The sequence below is a fragment of the Pseudorca crassidens genome, chromosome 1, assembly GCF_039906515.1.
Source record: "Pseudorca crassidens isolate mPseCra1 chromosome 1, mPseCra1.hap1, whole genome shotgun sequence".
NCBI classification, from domain to species: Eukaryota; Metazoa; Chordata; class Mammalia; order Artiodactyla; family Delphinidae; genus Pseudorca; species Pseudorca crassidens.
This window is the reverse complement of record NC_090296.1, coordinates 151,184,471-151,201,086: the sequence shown is the minus strand read 5'-3', so window position 1 is coordinate 151,201,086 and position 16,616 is coordinate 151,184,471. Positions and strand designations below refer to the sequence as shown.

Below are 16,616 nucleotides of genomic sequence, written 5' to 3'. Positions count from 1 at the left end.
CGGCCAGGAAAAGAAGGGCCTTAGATAGGGAGGCATGCCCAGCTGTGCAGCACTGGTGGGAGGAGAAAGGTACCCTAGTGCTTATGGGGCAGTGACCTTGCATATGGGTAGAGGGGTGTGAGGGAGGAACAGAGAAGGAGGCAGCCAGTCCCAAGTCCCAGTTAAGAAGCAGGGGAAGTGAGCATGGGGGTGTGGGCAGACGCAGGGAAGGATACTGTGTTCAGAAGCCAGTGGCCAGGAGCGTGGAAGATACAGGGGAGGAAAGATGTCAGATGGGCTGGGGATCCAAAAGGCAGAGGGGGACCTGACTCCACTGGGAGGAGGGGCATAGCCCTGACTGGACAGGGCGGGAAGGACAGACAGGGAGCAGGCGGGGCACGGAGACCATGTCCAGGAAGCACCCAGATCATAGAAGAGCCGGCCTGGGAAGGGCCTGGAACAGGGAGAGGAGGCAAGAGGGAGGAACATGAGACTGGGCAGACGCGGGGGTGGTGTCTGGCCCCGAGTGGGCTCTGCCTGCCCCCAATACCTTGCCCACCACATCAGCCTGTCCCAGAGCCAGACGCCCCAACACAGCCAGGGCGGTGCCTCTGAGAAGCCGTGCAAGGGTAAAGGTGATCCTGTAAGGCTGATGTAAAAGAGAAGACGCTGTCTGAAAGCCAGACCATGGGACACTCCCGGGGAGAGGCCACGCCTGGGTCTGCAGGCAGGGGGCAGCATCACTGAGGAAAGGCCTGAGGGATGCACAGGGCGGAGCATTAGACACTGGCTGGAGATAAAGTCACTGACCACTGGGAGGAAGCGACTCAAAAACAGGGAGTCAAGGAAAAAAAGGTCAAAGCCAAACCTGATACAGTGCATAAATCTGCCCACGAGAACTCCTTCCCAGAAAAAGCAGGATGAATACAAAAACTGGCAAAAATAGGAAAAGGCGTATGCATGAGGTTGTTTCCTGCAGCCCTATTTGTAACAGCAAAAAAACTGGAAACCACCCCAATGTTCCTGCAGAGGGAACATCCAACTGCACGGGGGTCGGGCGGGTCTCTGGAGCAGCAGAGTCCTCCACACACTGCCCTGCCCTGCGCAGCGTGGAACTCATCACATCCAGGATTCAGGATTAAGTTAAAAAAGCAGGATGGAGAGACGGGGGTTACCCAACTCATTATCCAAGAAAGGGGAAGATATGCTTATAAGAAAAGTATGTGAAATGTCAAAAATGCTTATCTGCAGTGGGAGGAAAGGACTGAGGGGAGAGGGGTAATAGGGAAAGGAACTGAATATCTGTGCATGTACGCTGTTATGTATGTTTGATTTTTTTTTTTTTTTTTTTTTTTTTGCGGTACGCGGGCCTCTCACTGTTGTGGCCTCTCCCCCGTTGCGGAGCACAGGCTCCGGACGCACAGGCTCAGCGGCCATGGCTCACGGGCCCAGCCGCTCCGCGACATGTGGGATCTTCCCAGACTGGGGCACAAACCCGTATCCCCTGCATCAGCAGGCGGACTCTCAACCACTGCGCCACCAGGGAAGCCCTGTGCGTTTGATTTTTGAACCATGTAAGTACTTTATATAATTATAAAACGAGATTAAATTTTAAAGAGTAAATTCCTAAGATTTAAAAGAAAAATGAATCTAAATATGTATCCAGTTATGACCTAATCACAAAGAGAAGAACCATTCCCAATGATTGTCGAATGCAGTGATTTGCTGGTCCATCCCTTGTGAGCTATACTCTAAAGACAAAAGTCAGTGCAAACAAATCTTTACTGTATCTATACTGTAATCCAGTGTCCTCGGTGACACTGGTATTGCTATTCTGTGACTGCTGTATGATTAGTGGAATAAAACAAATGCAGAATTACGTTGGTGACCTTGAGACTGGGGATTTGGGACCTAGGAAAAGGAAGATACAAATGTAAAAATCCCTATAGTGCTAGCAAAGCATCAGTATGAATCATGATGTATTTTATCTTAAAAATATACAGAATATTAGTTACTTATATATACATATGGGTAATTAATTATCCCCAAAGTTAGCAGCTAAAATGATACAAATTTATTATCTCAGTTTCTGTGGGTGGGGAATCTGGGTGCCTCTGGTCAGGGTCTCTCTCAAGGCTGGAGTCACCATGACAATCAGGGCTGTAGCCATCTTAATAGGAGAGGATCCACTTCCAAGTTCACTTATAGGGCTGCTGGCCAGAGACCCCACGTGGGCATCTATCTGACAGAGCCACTCACAACGTGGCAGAGTAGGCAAGCAAGAAAGAGCAGAAAAGAAGTCACAGGCTTTCGGTAACCTAATCTTGGGAAGGACATCCCTTCTGTCATATTCTGTCCACTAGAAGTGAGTCAATAAGTCCAACCTGCTCTCAAGGGGAGAGGTTACCCAAGGCCACAAATACCAGCAGGTGGGGCTCACTGGGAGCCATCCCACCACAGATACATTTCTTACCCTTCTGACCAAATCAGGAGCAATGAGCACCCACAGTGAGCAGATTATAGTCTCTTAGTACGAGTTCCCAGGGCTCCTGTTAGAAACAACTTGTCCTAGTCCTCAATCGAGAGGTGTTTAAGATGAGCCTGGAATATCTAGTCATACCAGAAAGCCAGGAAGCTATCAAAGACGACAGGGGTCATGTTGACAGGACTCGGGAAGCAACCTCGGGAGGCTCCCACTGGCCAAAGACAGGACAACCTCAACGCCAATAAGGATCACATCCACGACGCAGTGTGACACGCCAACCGTGCTTCGACCCTAGAGTGCCTGATGGTGCTGATCTGTAGAGGCTGTTAGGGAAACTTACTAATTTAAAATTGTTTAAATAAAGAGAAGGAATCAAGTAGTTAACTAGCTTTTCCTATATGAACTGTACTCTGGGTAACTGAATATCTGACGAGGGCAAGTTTCTCTGCAGGGGAAAACTCCAGATAATCAAGAAGAAATGAGAAAGGATGGAACTAGAACACCATCATTTTGCAACCTCTGATCAATTACTGGATCCAGACAATGATCATTAATGGTTGCTAATATCACAAAGAGAGAAACAAAGAACCAGCCTGTGCCGCCTGATGGAAAAACACAATACCTATGAAGGTTGGGGTTTTTTGCCCGAAACAACCAGACTAAATCTGATCAAGCCTCTTTATCTAAACACCCAACATTTTACAGCAATAACCCCAGGAGGATGCAATCAGCAAAATCCAGGCTGCAGGGCACTCCATGAAACAAATGATACAGATTCTTCCACAAGAGCAGCAACAAAAATATTGTCAATGAGAAAAAAGAGAGATGGATAGAGAACCTATAAAATAAGACGCATAAGAGAATGGGACACGTAGCTGATGTCGATGCATGGCCCTTGTCTGGACCTCATACAGATAAGCACACTGTAATCTGGGGGAAGGCAAACACTGCCTGGGGATTAAATGATACAAAGAAATGATTATTTGATTTTAGTTGTGGTAATAGTATTGCAGTATCTTTAAACACAAACTTCCTATCTTTTAGAGATACATATTCGAAACATTTAAAGAGGATAGTGAGATCTGAGGTTTGCTTTAGAATAATCTAGGAGAGGGTGGGGATGTAGAGGAAGCAAGACTGGCCGTGAGCAGGTCGAGACTGAAGCTGAGGACACAGGAAGCTCATCATAGTATTCTCTCTTCTTTTGTATACGTTTGAAACTTTTTATGATAAAAAATTAAAAGGATGCATCTCCCCAAAAGGCATCATTTTAAAAGAAATCACTATTTAGAGCACTGTTCCTTGCATTCTACCCCATCAATTAGACAAGAGGAAAAAGTAACAGAAAACAAGAGTGGAAGCAGCAAAAATCATTCTTATTTGCCGACGGCATGACTGTGTACCAAGAAAAACCCAAGAAAACAACTAAAAATCTACTCAAAAAAGAAAAGAATTCATTAAGGCAGTTGTTCCAAATTTAATATATTAAAAAATCAATAGCTTTCTTTGTAGCTACAAATAGTAATAGGTTAGAAAAAATAACGAAACAAGAGATACGATTTACAAAAGCAATAAGAGGGATAAAACACCAAGGAATAAACTAACAACATGTGTGTTGGATTTTTACGAAAAAAATTGTATTGATGAAGATAAACAAGCTTGAATAAATGGAAAGATAAGTCCTTTTCTGGCTAAGATTCTATATTGTAAAGCTGACACTTCCCCTATATAGATAAATTTAATGCATGGCATGCCAAATTAAAAAAACAATAGGAATTTTTATTGCATACCTAGATAAACTGATTCTAAAGTTCCTATGGAAAAATAAATACGCGAGAGGATCCAGGGAATTTGTGATCAGGAATGATGGTGACAAGGGGAAGAACTAGCTGTACCAGGGAATAAAATGCAGTATAAGTCCAGGAAAGCAAGCAGCCTGGTTCGGGAACCTGAGTGGGCAAATCAGTGTAACAGATCCAGAAACAGCCCTCATGTACATGGCAAATTTAATGTATGATGAAGGCTGCATTTCAAACCAGTGGAAAAAAAGATTCATTGAATAGCTTTGGCACAACTGGTTAGCTGTCTCATTTGAAATGTGACTTTTCCTGGATCCATATACCAAAGTAAATTCCAAATAAATCAAATATTTAATTAATTCAAAATAAAATCATAAAAGCTCTAGAAGAAAACTTTATGTGCAAAATATCTTAGGACTGTGAAGGTCATACTAATCTCAAAAACTCAGTAACCTCAAAGGAAAAAGATAAATACACTTGACTACATAAAATGTTCAGCAAAATTTAAAATGTACAAAAAGAAATTCAAAAGACAACTGTAACCTGGGGGAAACTTTTGCAATATAAATCAAAGGGCTAATTTCCTTTATATGTAAAGAACAGCACAAATAAATAAGAAACACCAAAAATCTGACAGAGGGATGGGCAAGGGAAATAAACATGCAATGCACAGGGAAAGAAACACAAACAGCTTATAAGCATAGGAAAATGGTATCTGGGATTCACTTCTGATGGAAAATATGCACATGAAACTACCAAGATACCTATTTCCACCCATCAGCCTGGGGCTAAGAGCAAACAGGGGGATGGCACACAGTACAGGTGACCCACATGCTCACACATGATGGAGAGCCATGTGACCTCTCTGCCTCTTGGGAAAGCAATCTGGTCATCTTTATCCAAGCAGGCGTGATGCTAACCTGTAACCCCGCTCTATCCAGGAAGTGCTTTTCCAAAACAACTCACACCATGGGACTTCCCTGGTGGAGCAGTGGTTAAGAATCTGCCTGCCAATGCAGGGGACACGGGTTCGAGCCCTGGTCCGGGAAGATCCCACATGCCGTGGAGCAACTTTGCCCATGTGCCACAACTACTGAGCCTGCGCTCTAGAGCCTGCGAGCCACAACTACTGAGCCCATGCGCCACAACTACTGAAGCCCGCGCACCTAGAGCCTGTGCTCCACAACAAGAGAAGCCATCGCAATGAGAAGCCTGTGCACCGCAACGAAGACTAGCCCGACACAACTAGAGAAAGTCTGCGCACAGCAACAAAGACCCAATGCAACCAAAAAAAAAAAGGAAGAAAGAAAAGAAAAGAAAAGAACTCAACTCACACCTGATCACAAGCACCCACGAGGCTGCTCAGCGCTACACAGAGTGGAAACCATGTAACCATCAGTCCAGAGGGGGCTGATTAATAATACCCCATCGTAGGGCATCCTAGGGCCACATCACTGACTCCTGTGTTAGCACTTGAATAATTAGGTGAATTTATAGTTGTTGTCTCTACCAAGAAATCTATCAAGAAGTGGAATCTACCAAGAAGTGAGAGAACTAAGTGCAGACCCATGTGGCCCGTATCTATTTTAAGAAAAAGGTCTACAATCAACTATACTTCAATAAAATATTAAAAAATAAATAAAAAGCTCTATGTATAGTCTTATATATGTCCAGGAAATTTCTGGCAGGATTCACAGGAAATTTAACAACGGCTTCTACTGCAGGGAGGGATTAGGGGTCTGGGATGTGCAGATAGAAAAGGGGAAGGTACCACAGGGATTTCCAGGGTAGAAATCATTTTTCAATCTTATGGCTCTTGGATTGATCCAAGCACTATTCACAGAAAGTTTAACAAACCTCTATTGGTGAATAAATGTTCCCATTTAAAAACAGGTCCAAGCCCTATTCATGCTGAGCAAATAGAATACTGGAGACAAGATCTCACATGGTTTTGTTTGTTTCTAACAAGGAGGAGTCTTTTTGGTTTTCCTAAGCCCTCTATGGAGCGCTCCGCTCTCTTCTGACTCTCACCCTCCGGCCAATAGCACCCCAGACCCAGGGGGCCCACGTGTCCACCCAGGCCTGCTCTGGGCTCGGGAGCCCTGCCCCTGTCACGGGCTGACAAGGAGGAGGTGAGAGCTGCCTTCAACTCAGGAGTCTTACGTGGACAGGTTCACCCCAACTGCTTACTTTAAGAGCAAACCAAGGCTCAGATCTGAAGTGCCCAGTGTATGAATATAGCCAAGTGGCTTCATCACCACTGTGAGGACCCCTCAGAGAGGGAAGGTGTGAGGTGAGCACATCCCAAGGTCTGGAAGTCGGGGAGTGAGGCCCCCGTGATCTCCCAGCACCCACGGTGGGACACTGACAGGTTCAGACAACAGGGTGTAAGGACCCCTTTAAGGGGCCCTGGACTGGAGGACCAGCGGCATCTGAGCACAAGCCCAGGGTCTTGGTGGGGTATGGGTGGTCCAGGACACCTCACAGGAGCCTTGGCTGCTGGACCAGGGGGAGAGCAGTGTGAGGAACAGAACGCCATCTATCAGCCTTTGTTGGGTGCTGAAGCTGCTGCTGTGGGGCTCCATTGCCCGAGACCAGCACCAGACTTTGGGTTTTAATAAGCACATGTCTGGTTTGATAGAAAAGCTAGACTTTCACATATACTCGTTCAGAAGCAGGTGACCCTTTGGCCCACGTGGACGCACGCTGCCACCTCCACGGCCCGCGGAAGGGAACATCCTGGCGTTCCTGCTACTCCTTGCCGCCTGGGATGCCTCCCCACGGGACGGTGGGAGAGCTCTGTGCAGGGGTCCACCCTCCACAGGTACCCTGCAGTGTCAACCTTCCAAACCAAGAGGGTCCGAGAGGGCCAGCGTCTTCCCACAGACGGTGGTCACCGGGGGGGCTCTTCCCTCAATGACTTGGTGACTCCGAGCCTGAGGGGGGCCAGCAGCTCTGATATCTGGAAGGTTATCCTCAGTGGGCTCCCCAGAACTGGAGCTGTGCATCTTCACCAGGTGAAGGCAGCCCCACTCCTGCTGCACCCGGCGGGCTGCTCGGACAGTACAGCAGGGCGCGGCGAGCTCAGACCCCAGCCCGGTTCCCATCCCGGCTGTGCAGGGACCACCTGGCCATGCGCCCTCTCTGAGCCTCGGTTTACTCATCTGTGGCAGCACCGTCCCTGGGGGTTGTTAGGAGGCCACCGAGTCAGCATGGTTAAGGCATCAGTGCCATGCCGGGCCCGAGTAGCGCTGACAAGGACTATCTGGCCCGTTACTGATGGTGTTGAATGAAGGCGTATTAGGGAGTCAGGAAACCAGCTCGGCAAGGAAGGCGGGCTGTCAAGTACCCAGACGTGCGTCCAAGGCCAGGCTCCGCCCTTTGGCAGCCATGGGGGCTCGGAGGAGCCTCACTGCTTCCTAACCTGTGAGTTAGGCTGACGTGAATGAGATGCACAGGGCCCAGCACAGGGACTGGCACACACCCAGCGCCTGAGACATGTGAAGACGGCATCACTGTAACTGTTAACTTTCATCTTTCATTATTATTAACAACACAGGATGTGAAGTAAGGCATGAGTTGGGACTGAAGGCTCTCCCTCATCAAGGCTCCAGGAAGGTTTCCCGCAGTGCAGAGCTGGCAGAAGGCCCACTCCTCCTCAAGGTCACAGTGGGTCTTCTCAGCCCTTGAGACCTCGGGCCGCAGGACTGAACGTGCCCGAAGACTCCACTGCACTTGGAATGCTCGCCTGCCAGACGGGGTGTGGCCGACACCGAGGGCATATCCCCTCCAGCCCCCTCTCCAGACCTGCTCCCCTCCTTCCTGGAAGCCCAGTGGTCCAGGCAAGCCTGAGGTTCAGGGTGCAGTCACTGGCACATCTCTGGCCGATGGGAGACAAAGAGGTCATCAGGGACTTTAAGGTTCAACTAAACACTCATGAGAGTCATGAGGGCTCCTAAGTTCAACCAGACGTGGGGCTGCTTCCTCAGAGGGAATAAGGCAGGAAGCACAGTCTGTCAGCCGGATTCTTCCGAGAGTCCACACAGCGTCCACACAGCCGCCCAGGCGCTCGCCTCGAGCACGAGGGTAAGAAACGCCCATCAGGGAGGGTGTGTGGAGCCGTCCCAGTGTCCCAGGAGACAACACCTCTTACACTCACTCCCTGGGTACGGCTTCCAGGGGCCCCTCGAGGGACACATCCGGTTACAAGGTACCCTCCACGGGAAGTCCAAAGCTTTGTACCCCGCAAAGATGCATCTTCCATCGAGACGCAGTCACCATCTTTCCCATCTCTACCATGGCTGGTGTGGACTTTTGCCCTTTTCTCTCTGCTTCCTGCCCGGAACAGGAAGTGGTGTCCGGAAGGATACGGACACTGGCTGGGGCTGAGGTGACCCACCCGAGGAGAAGGCCGATCCCCGTGTCACACACCCATGGAGCCAGGAGCCACTCGCCTCTGGACCTCAGTACACAACAAGCTTCCCTGTTTGGACAAGCTCCCAGTAGGTGCACGGAAATGCATTCTTAACTGATCAACGTGTCTAATTTGGGGGTGGTTTCCCCACATTCATTCCATCCTAGGGTGTTTCATCATTATCTCTTCCTGTTCCTGAGTCAGACTTTTGGTCCTTCAAGTCTCTGTTGAATATGAATCCTCTGCTATGAAGGGGTGTGTGTTTGCTTTAAGATCGCTACCTTTTCGTAACAGTTGAAGGGCTTCTCTTCTATAGGACACTCTCAAGTAAGGCGGTCCACACTGGCTTGAGCTGGTCACAAGCAGCCTTAGCCAGTCTGGGTTGGTTGGAGGCAGCTGTTTTGATTTGGTCTAGAACAGTCAGCTGGTACAGAGCGGGGAGTCTTCTGGAAGTCTGACTCGGGGCACCCAGGCACACGCTCTGCTTCCCGGTCCCTCCCCCTCCCCTCCCTGCAGGTGTGAGGCCGATTCAAGCCAGGGGAGCTTCATGTGCAAATCATCCCCCCAGACAGTTTGAGGGAGTCCTGCCCAAATGGCGCCATGAAATACGTTGAAAAGTGAGCTTCGGGACTTCCCTGGAGGTCCAGTGGTTAGGGCTCGGCACTTTCACTGTGGGGGGCCCGGGTTCAATCCCTGGTCGGGGAACTAAGATCCCGCAAGCCGCGTGGAGTAGGCAAACAAAACAAAAGACAAGTGAGCTTCTTGGATCCACAAGAGCCTCCATCGCCAGACCAGTGGACTGGCACAGCCCCATCCTGGCATCCTGGTCACCAAGGAGACTGGAGCTGGGATGTCCCACATCCTCCCTATGAAGGAGATGCTGGGTCCTGCCAGTCCCTGGGTCCTGGAACAACCAGACTAGCAGGCTGGACTGGGATCATCATAATCTACTGTGACCTGATGAAAACCAGTGTGATCCAGTCTGAGCCAGCTAAAATGTACCCCAAACCACATGTAAACTGCCGAGCGAAATCCATCTGAGCCTACTGGAATCGGTCAAAGTGGGGTCAAGGCTATTGGAATTGTGTAATGTTGGTTCCGACAGTTCAAAACTGGTTTTTATCCAGCTGGAACAACACCGAGACAGTATAACGTGGAACCAGTTGCAACCGGGTTGAGCCAGTGAATTCACTTTTAACCAGTTTGAGTTGGGCTAGCCTGATTTAAACCAGTCAGTCCCTTGAAAGGGAATTTGAGGGCTTCAGTTTCCCGGGTTTTTTTTAGTTCTTTACTGAAAAAGAAAACCAGGGTAGCGAAAGTCTAAAGTCATTTACTTCTGAAGATTAATGTACCTTGCTCGCATAAATATTCATAAAAATCAATTACCAGCTTATTGAAAGAATTAATAAACTTCACATTGTTTATCGTGACCCACTAGCAAGAGCAGGAATCAGCCTCCTGGCAAAGCAAAGATTCTTTTAAGAGGCTCTTTACCGTGTGGTTGGAGGGCATCCTAAAGGAGTTGCCGGGGGTTCCCTGATGCCCTTCAGACCACAGCCAAGCAGGAGTGCTCCCCACACCAAAAGTGACACAGAACAGATCAGCTGGGTTGTTGTTTTTTTTTTTGCGGTACGCGGGCCTCTCACTGTTGTGACCTCTCCCGTTGCGGAGCACAGGCTCCAGACGCGCAGGCTCAGCGGCCATGGCTCACGGGCCCAGCCGCTCCGCGGCATGTGGGATCTTCCCGGACCGGGGCACGAACCCGTGTCCCCTGCATCGGCAGGCAGACTTTCAACCACTGCGCCGCCTGGCAAGCCCTGGGTTGTTTTTTTTTTTAATTGAATGTTAAAATACAATATTAACCTCCTCAAAAGAGACAGGAGAGTGGAAGGAAATGAAGAGTCTTTAAAAAAAAAAACTAGCAGTCTAAATTTGGATGCAATTATATCCACCCTAATCAAAAGTGTTAGATCATAATTAGCAGCTTATACAGAGACATTTCAATCTATTAATTCAATCATCGTGTCATGTGTGAGGCCATTACTGAAAGTGTAATTAAATGGGATGGTCTCCTGTTCCCTAATCAATTGGATCTTCTCCCCTCCCATTGAAGACGTGGTGCCTTATTGTAGAACTGCCTTCCCCTTGAAGGTGTGTTTTCTACACAAGCTTTGTGGGAGAAAACCAAAAGTCAAAGTCCCATTTGCTTTGACATAAAAATATGTCAGCTGCCCCCTAAGAGAGAAAATTCAGTCACTTACCAGCCACAAAACTTGGAAATGATGCCACCTTCTTCGTCTGTTAGGAAATATGAAAACACACACACACAATAGGTTTAAGTAGTTAGCCCATAAGATCTAGGTTAAGTTGATTAATTACCATAATTAATGGTGGTGATTAATTATGGTAATTAATTACCATAATTAATTAATCATGACTGGTCTTCCCAAGAAGTCAGCTCCTTACAGCAAACCAGTGTCTTTCCGGCGCCATGATGTTTGGGTGGGGTACATGTAACCAATTCTCATGGAAAACCTGGGGTACAAAAGGCCATCAGCTAAAACCAGATTAGCATGTCACTGCTAGAAGGAATATACCCAGTGGTTCCCTAACTGGTGGGCATGAGAATTTCCAGGTACATCTTTAAAAGCAAGGAAGGAGACCAGACGCCACTGCATGGGTGGCCACAGTTATTTCATCCAAGTTAGAAAATCTCATCCAAACCATGTTATCCAGAAAAGGGAAATAACTTGCTTAAGGCCTCATTCTAATAACCTCCCCATCACGGCAGTGAAAGTTTACATGGGATTGTTTTTTAAAACCACATTGTTGGTTTAGAACTGTGGTTCTCAACCCAAGTGATTTTTGTCCCCAAGGGGACATACGGCAATTTCTGTAGACATTTTTGGTTGTCACAACTGGGGGAGGAGGGCTGCTACTAGCATCTAGTGGGTAGAGGCCAGGGATGTGTCTAAACACCCTGCAGTGCAAAGAATGGCCCTTCACAACAAAGAAGGATCTGGCCCCGAATGTCAATGGTGCCACCCTTGAGTAATCCTGTTTTAGAACATGACTGTCAGATAATGGGACAGAATGAGTTTCTGTCAAATCGGGGAGCACCAATGACCCCCACGCACCAAAGGCAACACATGGGCACACCGTGGTGTGGGTCTGAGTCAACAGGAAAGGGCCTTCCCTTCCTCGTCCTGCAGGGCCACCGGGCTTTGCTTGATGGGACCCCCCCCTCCCCCAGGCACTGGGTGGGACAAGAACATGGTGGAGAGGGTGAGCCCATGAACACAGGGTGGGCAGCTCCCACATCAGGGCCCTGGGCCAGAACTCTCTTCCTTGGAAAAATTACCTCTAGAATGTTGTTATTGTCAACAGGGCCATTGAGATCAGAGCGCTGCTGCTTCCTCGGCTGCTCCAAACCATTGCAAACCTGGAAACCGGGAAGTTAAAGACAAAGATGGTGTTTTCACACGTGAGAAAAAATAAAAATACAAAAATAAATAAAAATTTAAATTTAAAAAAAGAAAAATAAACCAAGACACAAAACTGGAGATACAATATGATACAATTTTGTAAACTGCATGTGTATATAGGTATGTGTGTGTGCACACAGATATAATTAACTTTTCTGCCAATAATATGTATACTTTTCTACTTCTAAAAAATTACTTGAATCATATTTTCTAATTTCTTGTTTATTATTATTTTTAATTGTGGTAAAATACATATAACAGAAAGTTTGCCATCTTAACCATTTGTAAGTGTACAGTTCAGTGGCATTAAGTACTCTCACACTATTATGCAACGTTCACCATCCATCTCCAGAGCACTTTTCATCTTACAAAACTGAAACTCTGTCCCCATCAAACACTAACTCCCTATTCCCAGCCCACCGCCAGCCCCCGGCAACCACCAGTTCCCGCTATCAATTTACTCTAAGGAGCGCGTACGAGTGGGGTCATACAAGATTTGTCTTTTCGTGACTGGTTTACTTCACTGAGTATAATGTCCTCAAGGTTCATCCCTGTTGTAGCAGGTGTCAGAATGGCTGAATAATATTCCACCATTTATACAGACCACTGTATAATGGTGGAATAATATTCCACCATTTATACAGACCACTCTTTTGTTTATCCATTCATCAGTCCATGCACACCTGGGTTGCGTCCACCTTTTGGCTGTTGTGAATAATGCTGCTACAAACACCGGTGTACACATATCTCTCAGAGTGCCTGCTTTCAATTCTTGGGGGATATATATATATATATATATATCCAGGAGTAGGACTGCAGGATCCTATGGTCATTTTATTTTTTATCTTTTGAGGAACCACCATACTGTTTTCCACAGCAGCTAAGCCATTTTACATTCCCAACAACAGTGTCCAAGGGTTAAAATTATATTTCTAACAAACTTAAATTCTTAGTTCAATGCAAATTCAAAAATCTAAATTCTTTAGTTAATGCAAATTAGTCAGTCTACTACTAGAGGAAAAATGCCCCAAGGACATGTCATAAGTCTTCTCTTAAGGAAGACATCAACCCAAAATTCTTCTTACTTCAATGAACAAAATTTAAAGTTTAGGTATATTTTCTCTACTTAATGCCCTGCACTATCCAGAAGATCTCTCCAGATCCAAGCACTGAAATCACTGTCCAAACCCCAAAGGAGGCTCTGGTGAGTCAACATCTTAAGTCAAGTTCCAGAACTTTCTGGAAATAAATCATCAAGCAGTAACAATATGATGATGTCAATGACATTAATAAGTTTTATTTACAAATAAATAAATTTATATTATGAACATACGTATACATTATATTTACATTATGTTTATTTATAAATAAGTAACATTATTGATCACATCCTTTCCCATATGAGATGGATGTGCCCATTCCTGCTTTACAGGTAAGAGGACTGAGGCTCCAGGTGTGGACAGGAATGGCCAGGTACCCATAGGCTCAGGCAGCACAGCCATGTGTCGTGTCTTCCCTGCCCTAGACTGTCACTGTCACGGCCTGTGACTTCATTAGATCTCCGTGCAGGGGTTAGAGAAAAATGAAAAGACCCAGGCCCACCGTCCTAGCCCTGAAGGGAACAGGGGGGTTGTGCACCAGGCAGACCAGGGATTCTAGCTGAGCATCCTCTCCATGACTGCAGGTACCACTGGGCTTCAGAGGCCGTGGGCGTGGAGGGGAGGCTCAGACAGGAGGTGGACAAAGCTGGCTGGGTATTAAGGACCGGGCAGATTTGTGCCACATCCCAAGAGCAATCTGGGCTCGCTCAACCCACAGGAAGAATGAGGCCTTCCCGGAGCAGAGGGGGTGCAGGGCACAAATGGGGCCAGGAGGGTCAGACGTCTGCTTTGTCCCCTCTTCCTTGCTGGAAGCCCAAAGGACTGCCCCTACCCCAAAGCCCCGTGAGCCCCCAGACGGCGCCGGTGGGCCCTGACCTGGCCCCGCTGTTCTGGTCTGTCCTGAGGAAGGGCTCTGGGGCCCCCTGCTCCACCCATCACAGCCCTCCTTTCAGGTCTGGCCCCATCCTTCTCCTTTCAGGTCTAATCTATCCCCCACGGATCCATGCTACCCGAGCTGAGCAGACAGCGCCCCTTCCTGCAGGGCTGAGCCTGAAGGGGTCACTCCTGCCAGGGTCCCACTGGAGCCAGGCTTCTTCTCGAACTCCTAATGGGCTCCTGCCACAGCCCTACTGGCTCTGCACCTCCCGCTGTGGACAAGACACACGAGGAAAAACCTCCTGTAATGTCCAAAGGGGTCTCTCACCTCAAAGGGTGCTCCCGTCTGCCTTAAGTAAGGCTCTAATGTGGGACATGCCCCAGACAACCCTCTGCTGTCCTGTACACCTCCCAATTTCAAGATCCACTTAGAGCACATCAGTATTTTACCTTCTTGTTTGCGAAATTTCTAACCTGGTGACCGTCCCTAGGCTGAGTTCACAAACTTCATTTCGTGAAGGCCTGCACTGCCTTACAAGGAGCCGAACAGGCACCAGGAATCTCCAAAAGCCCCAAAGAAACCAACCAATCAACTGAAAAATGAAAACAGGGTCAACCACACCTAGTACACACTGAGTATTTGTGTCCCCCACCCTCCACCGCCAAAATTCATATGTTGAAACCTAACCCCCAGGGCAATGGTATTATGAGGTGGGCTGTTAGGAGGTGATTAGGATTAGATGAGCTCATGAGGGTGGGGTCCTCATGAATGGGATTAGTGCCCTTATAAAGGGGATCTCAGAGAGCTCCCTCGTCCCCCCTGCCACGTGAGGATGTAAAAAAGATGGCTGTTTAGGGAGCTGGGTTCTCACCAGACACCAAATCTGCCAGTGCCTTGATCTTGGACTTCCAGCCTCCAGAACTAAGAAGTAAATGTCTGTTGTTTCTAAGTCCCCCAGTTTATGGTATTCTGTTTTAGCAGCCCAAAAGTACTAAGATAACACTCCTTCTACAAATGTTACAGATTGGACTAGGACCTAATTTTTCTGGCAGAAAGAGGACCATCATATGGGGCAACAGACTGTCATCAAGGTGCTGAATACATAGTGGGAAACGGCAACACCAGGACTGACGCTGGCCTTGTGTTGGGTGTCTCTGGCAAATGGAAGAGGTATCCCTTCTGGGGGACACAGTTCGGGCTTGGCCAGGGGAACCCAGGCTGGAAGTCAGTGCCCTACACCATCTCCCAGACAACTCAGTGTGGGGCCACAGCACGTGGTGACCACAGGCAACACAAGGTCTCAGGTCCACGTACAAGGGCAGCTTCTCCTCAAAGCTTCCACAGGCTCGACCCTTCCCTCCAGGCCAACATTTTCTCTAACTCCCTCCGACCACTCATCACCATGACAACTGCATCTCATAATAAACAGCCGGGGTTGTTTCCAGAGAGGCAGGAGGACGGCTTGCACTGCTTCTCCTTGGGAGAGCCCATCTGGTGCTCAAATTTTCATCTCAGGGGCCAGGATGGGGGGCTTGGCAGCAGGGGACACAGGATCTGAAATGAACATGGTTAGAGGCCCATATGGATCTCAGAGGGAGATGCTGTTTAAATCCTTCTGTGCCCTCCCCATGGTACAGCAGCCAGGCACACCTCAAAATAAGATGCCAACAGGGATGGGAGGGCCACATCCCTCATCCAGTACCTGTAGTGGGGCGTTCTCAGTGCCACCCACTGGAACCCCCATCAGCCATTGCTGGGGGGGAGGGGGGAGTGAAAGATGTGACCTGAAATATGCTAATGCAGTGGGGACCCCCCCAAACCCCACTCCATGGAGCCCGGAGACCAGAGCACGATGTGATGGCACAGGCTGGTCACAAAATGCCAGGACCAGGGACGCCTGTTCAGGGCAGAGATGACTTGCTTGTAAGAAAAATACACTAATTTGAATAAACTGTCCGAATAAATATCTTGGCTCTAGTTAGGGAAACTAAAGCTAGGATTTTTTCACGTGTCAATTCTGATTGTGTCTGCTGGATTAAACTGAAAATCTGGCAATATACCTCACATGGCTTCAGATGGAATAACAGCAAACAAGCGCACGCCCGCTCACACCATCTGGAACAAAAGCTGCGTGTTTCCGAGCGCCGTCCTGAATGACAAGCACGTGAGTGACATGGAGGGGAGCTCAGTGAGGGACAGACAGCAAAGCCAGGGAAGCCGCTGGACTGTCTTATCTGCCCCCAGACACAACTCCGAGTCAGAGAAACCCCAAGTGCTGCAGGAGTCTTCTCCAGGAGTTATTTCTTGCTCTGTTCTCCAAGGCATCGGTCAGCCTGACGCATCGGACATTCCAGCTCAGGAGGGGCAGCTGAGGCAGCGACACTGAGGATGCTCCCGTGGGGCCAAGCTGAGAGCATAACCCACGGGGCCACTGACGGTCTGATCAGCGCCCTCCAGGTCTCCTCTCAAAGGCCCTC

The 16,616-nt window shown here is 48.2% G+C and overlaps 1 protein-coding gene across 6 annotated transcripts in view; it reads right to left on the bottom strand.

The window, feature by feature from the left end:
• Positions 1-16,616, bottom strand: part of APBA2 (amyloid beta precursor protein binding family A member 2) — a 193,717-nt gene that overhangs the window by 33,621 nt on the left and 143,480 nt on the right. For all 6 annotated transcript variants that reach the window (XM_067699108.1, XM_067699132.1, XM_067699119.1 and 3 more), the window contains 2 exons: positions 12,039-12,119; positions 10,939-10,975 (listed from right to left, as the gene is read on the bottom strand). In XM_067699108.1, the coding sequence (XP_067555209.1) occupies positions 10,939-10,975; positions 12,039-12,119 (118 nt within the window). The remainder of the gene's footprint in view (positions 1-10,938; positions 10,976-12,038; positions 12,120-16,616) is intronic.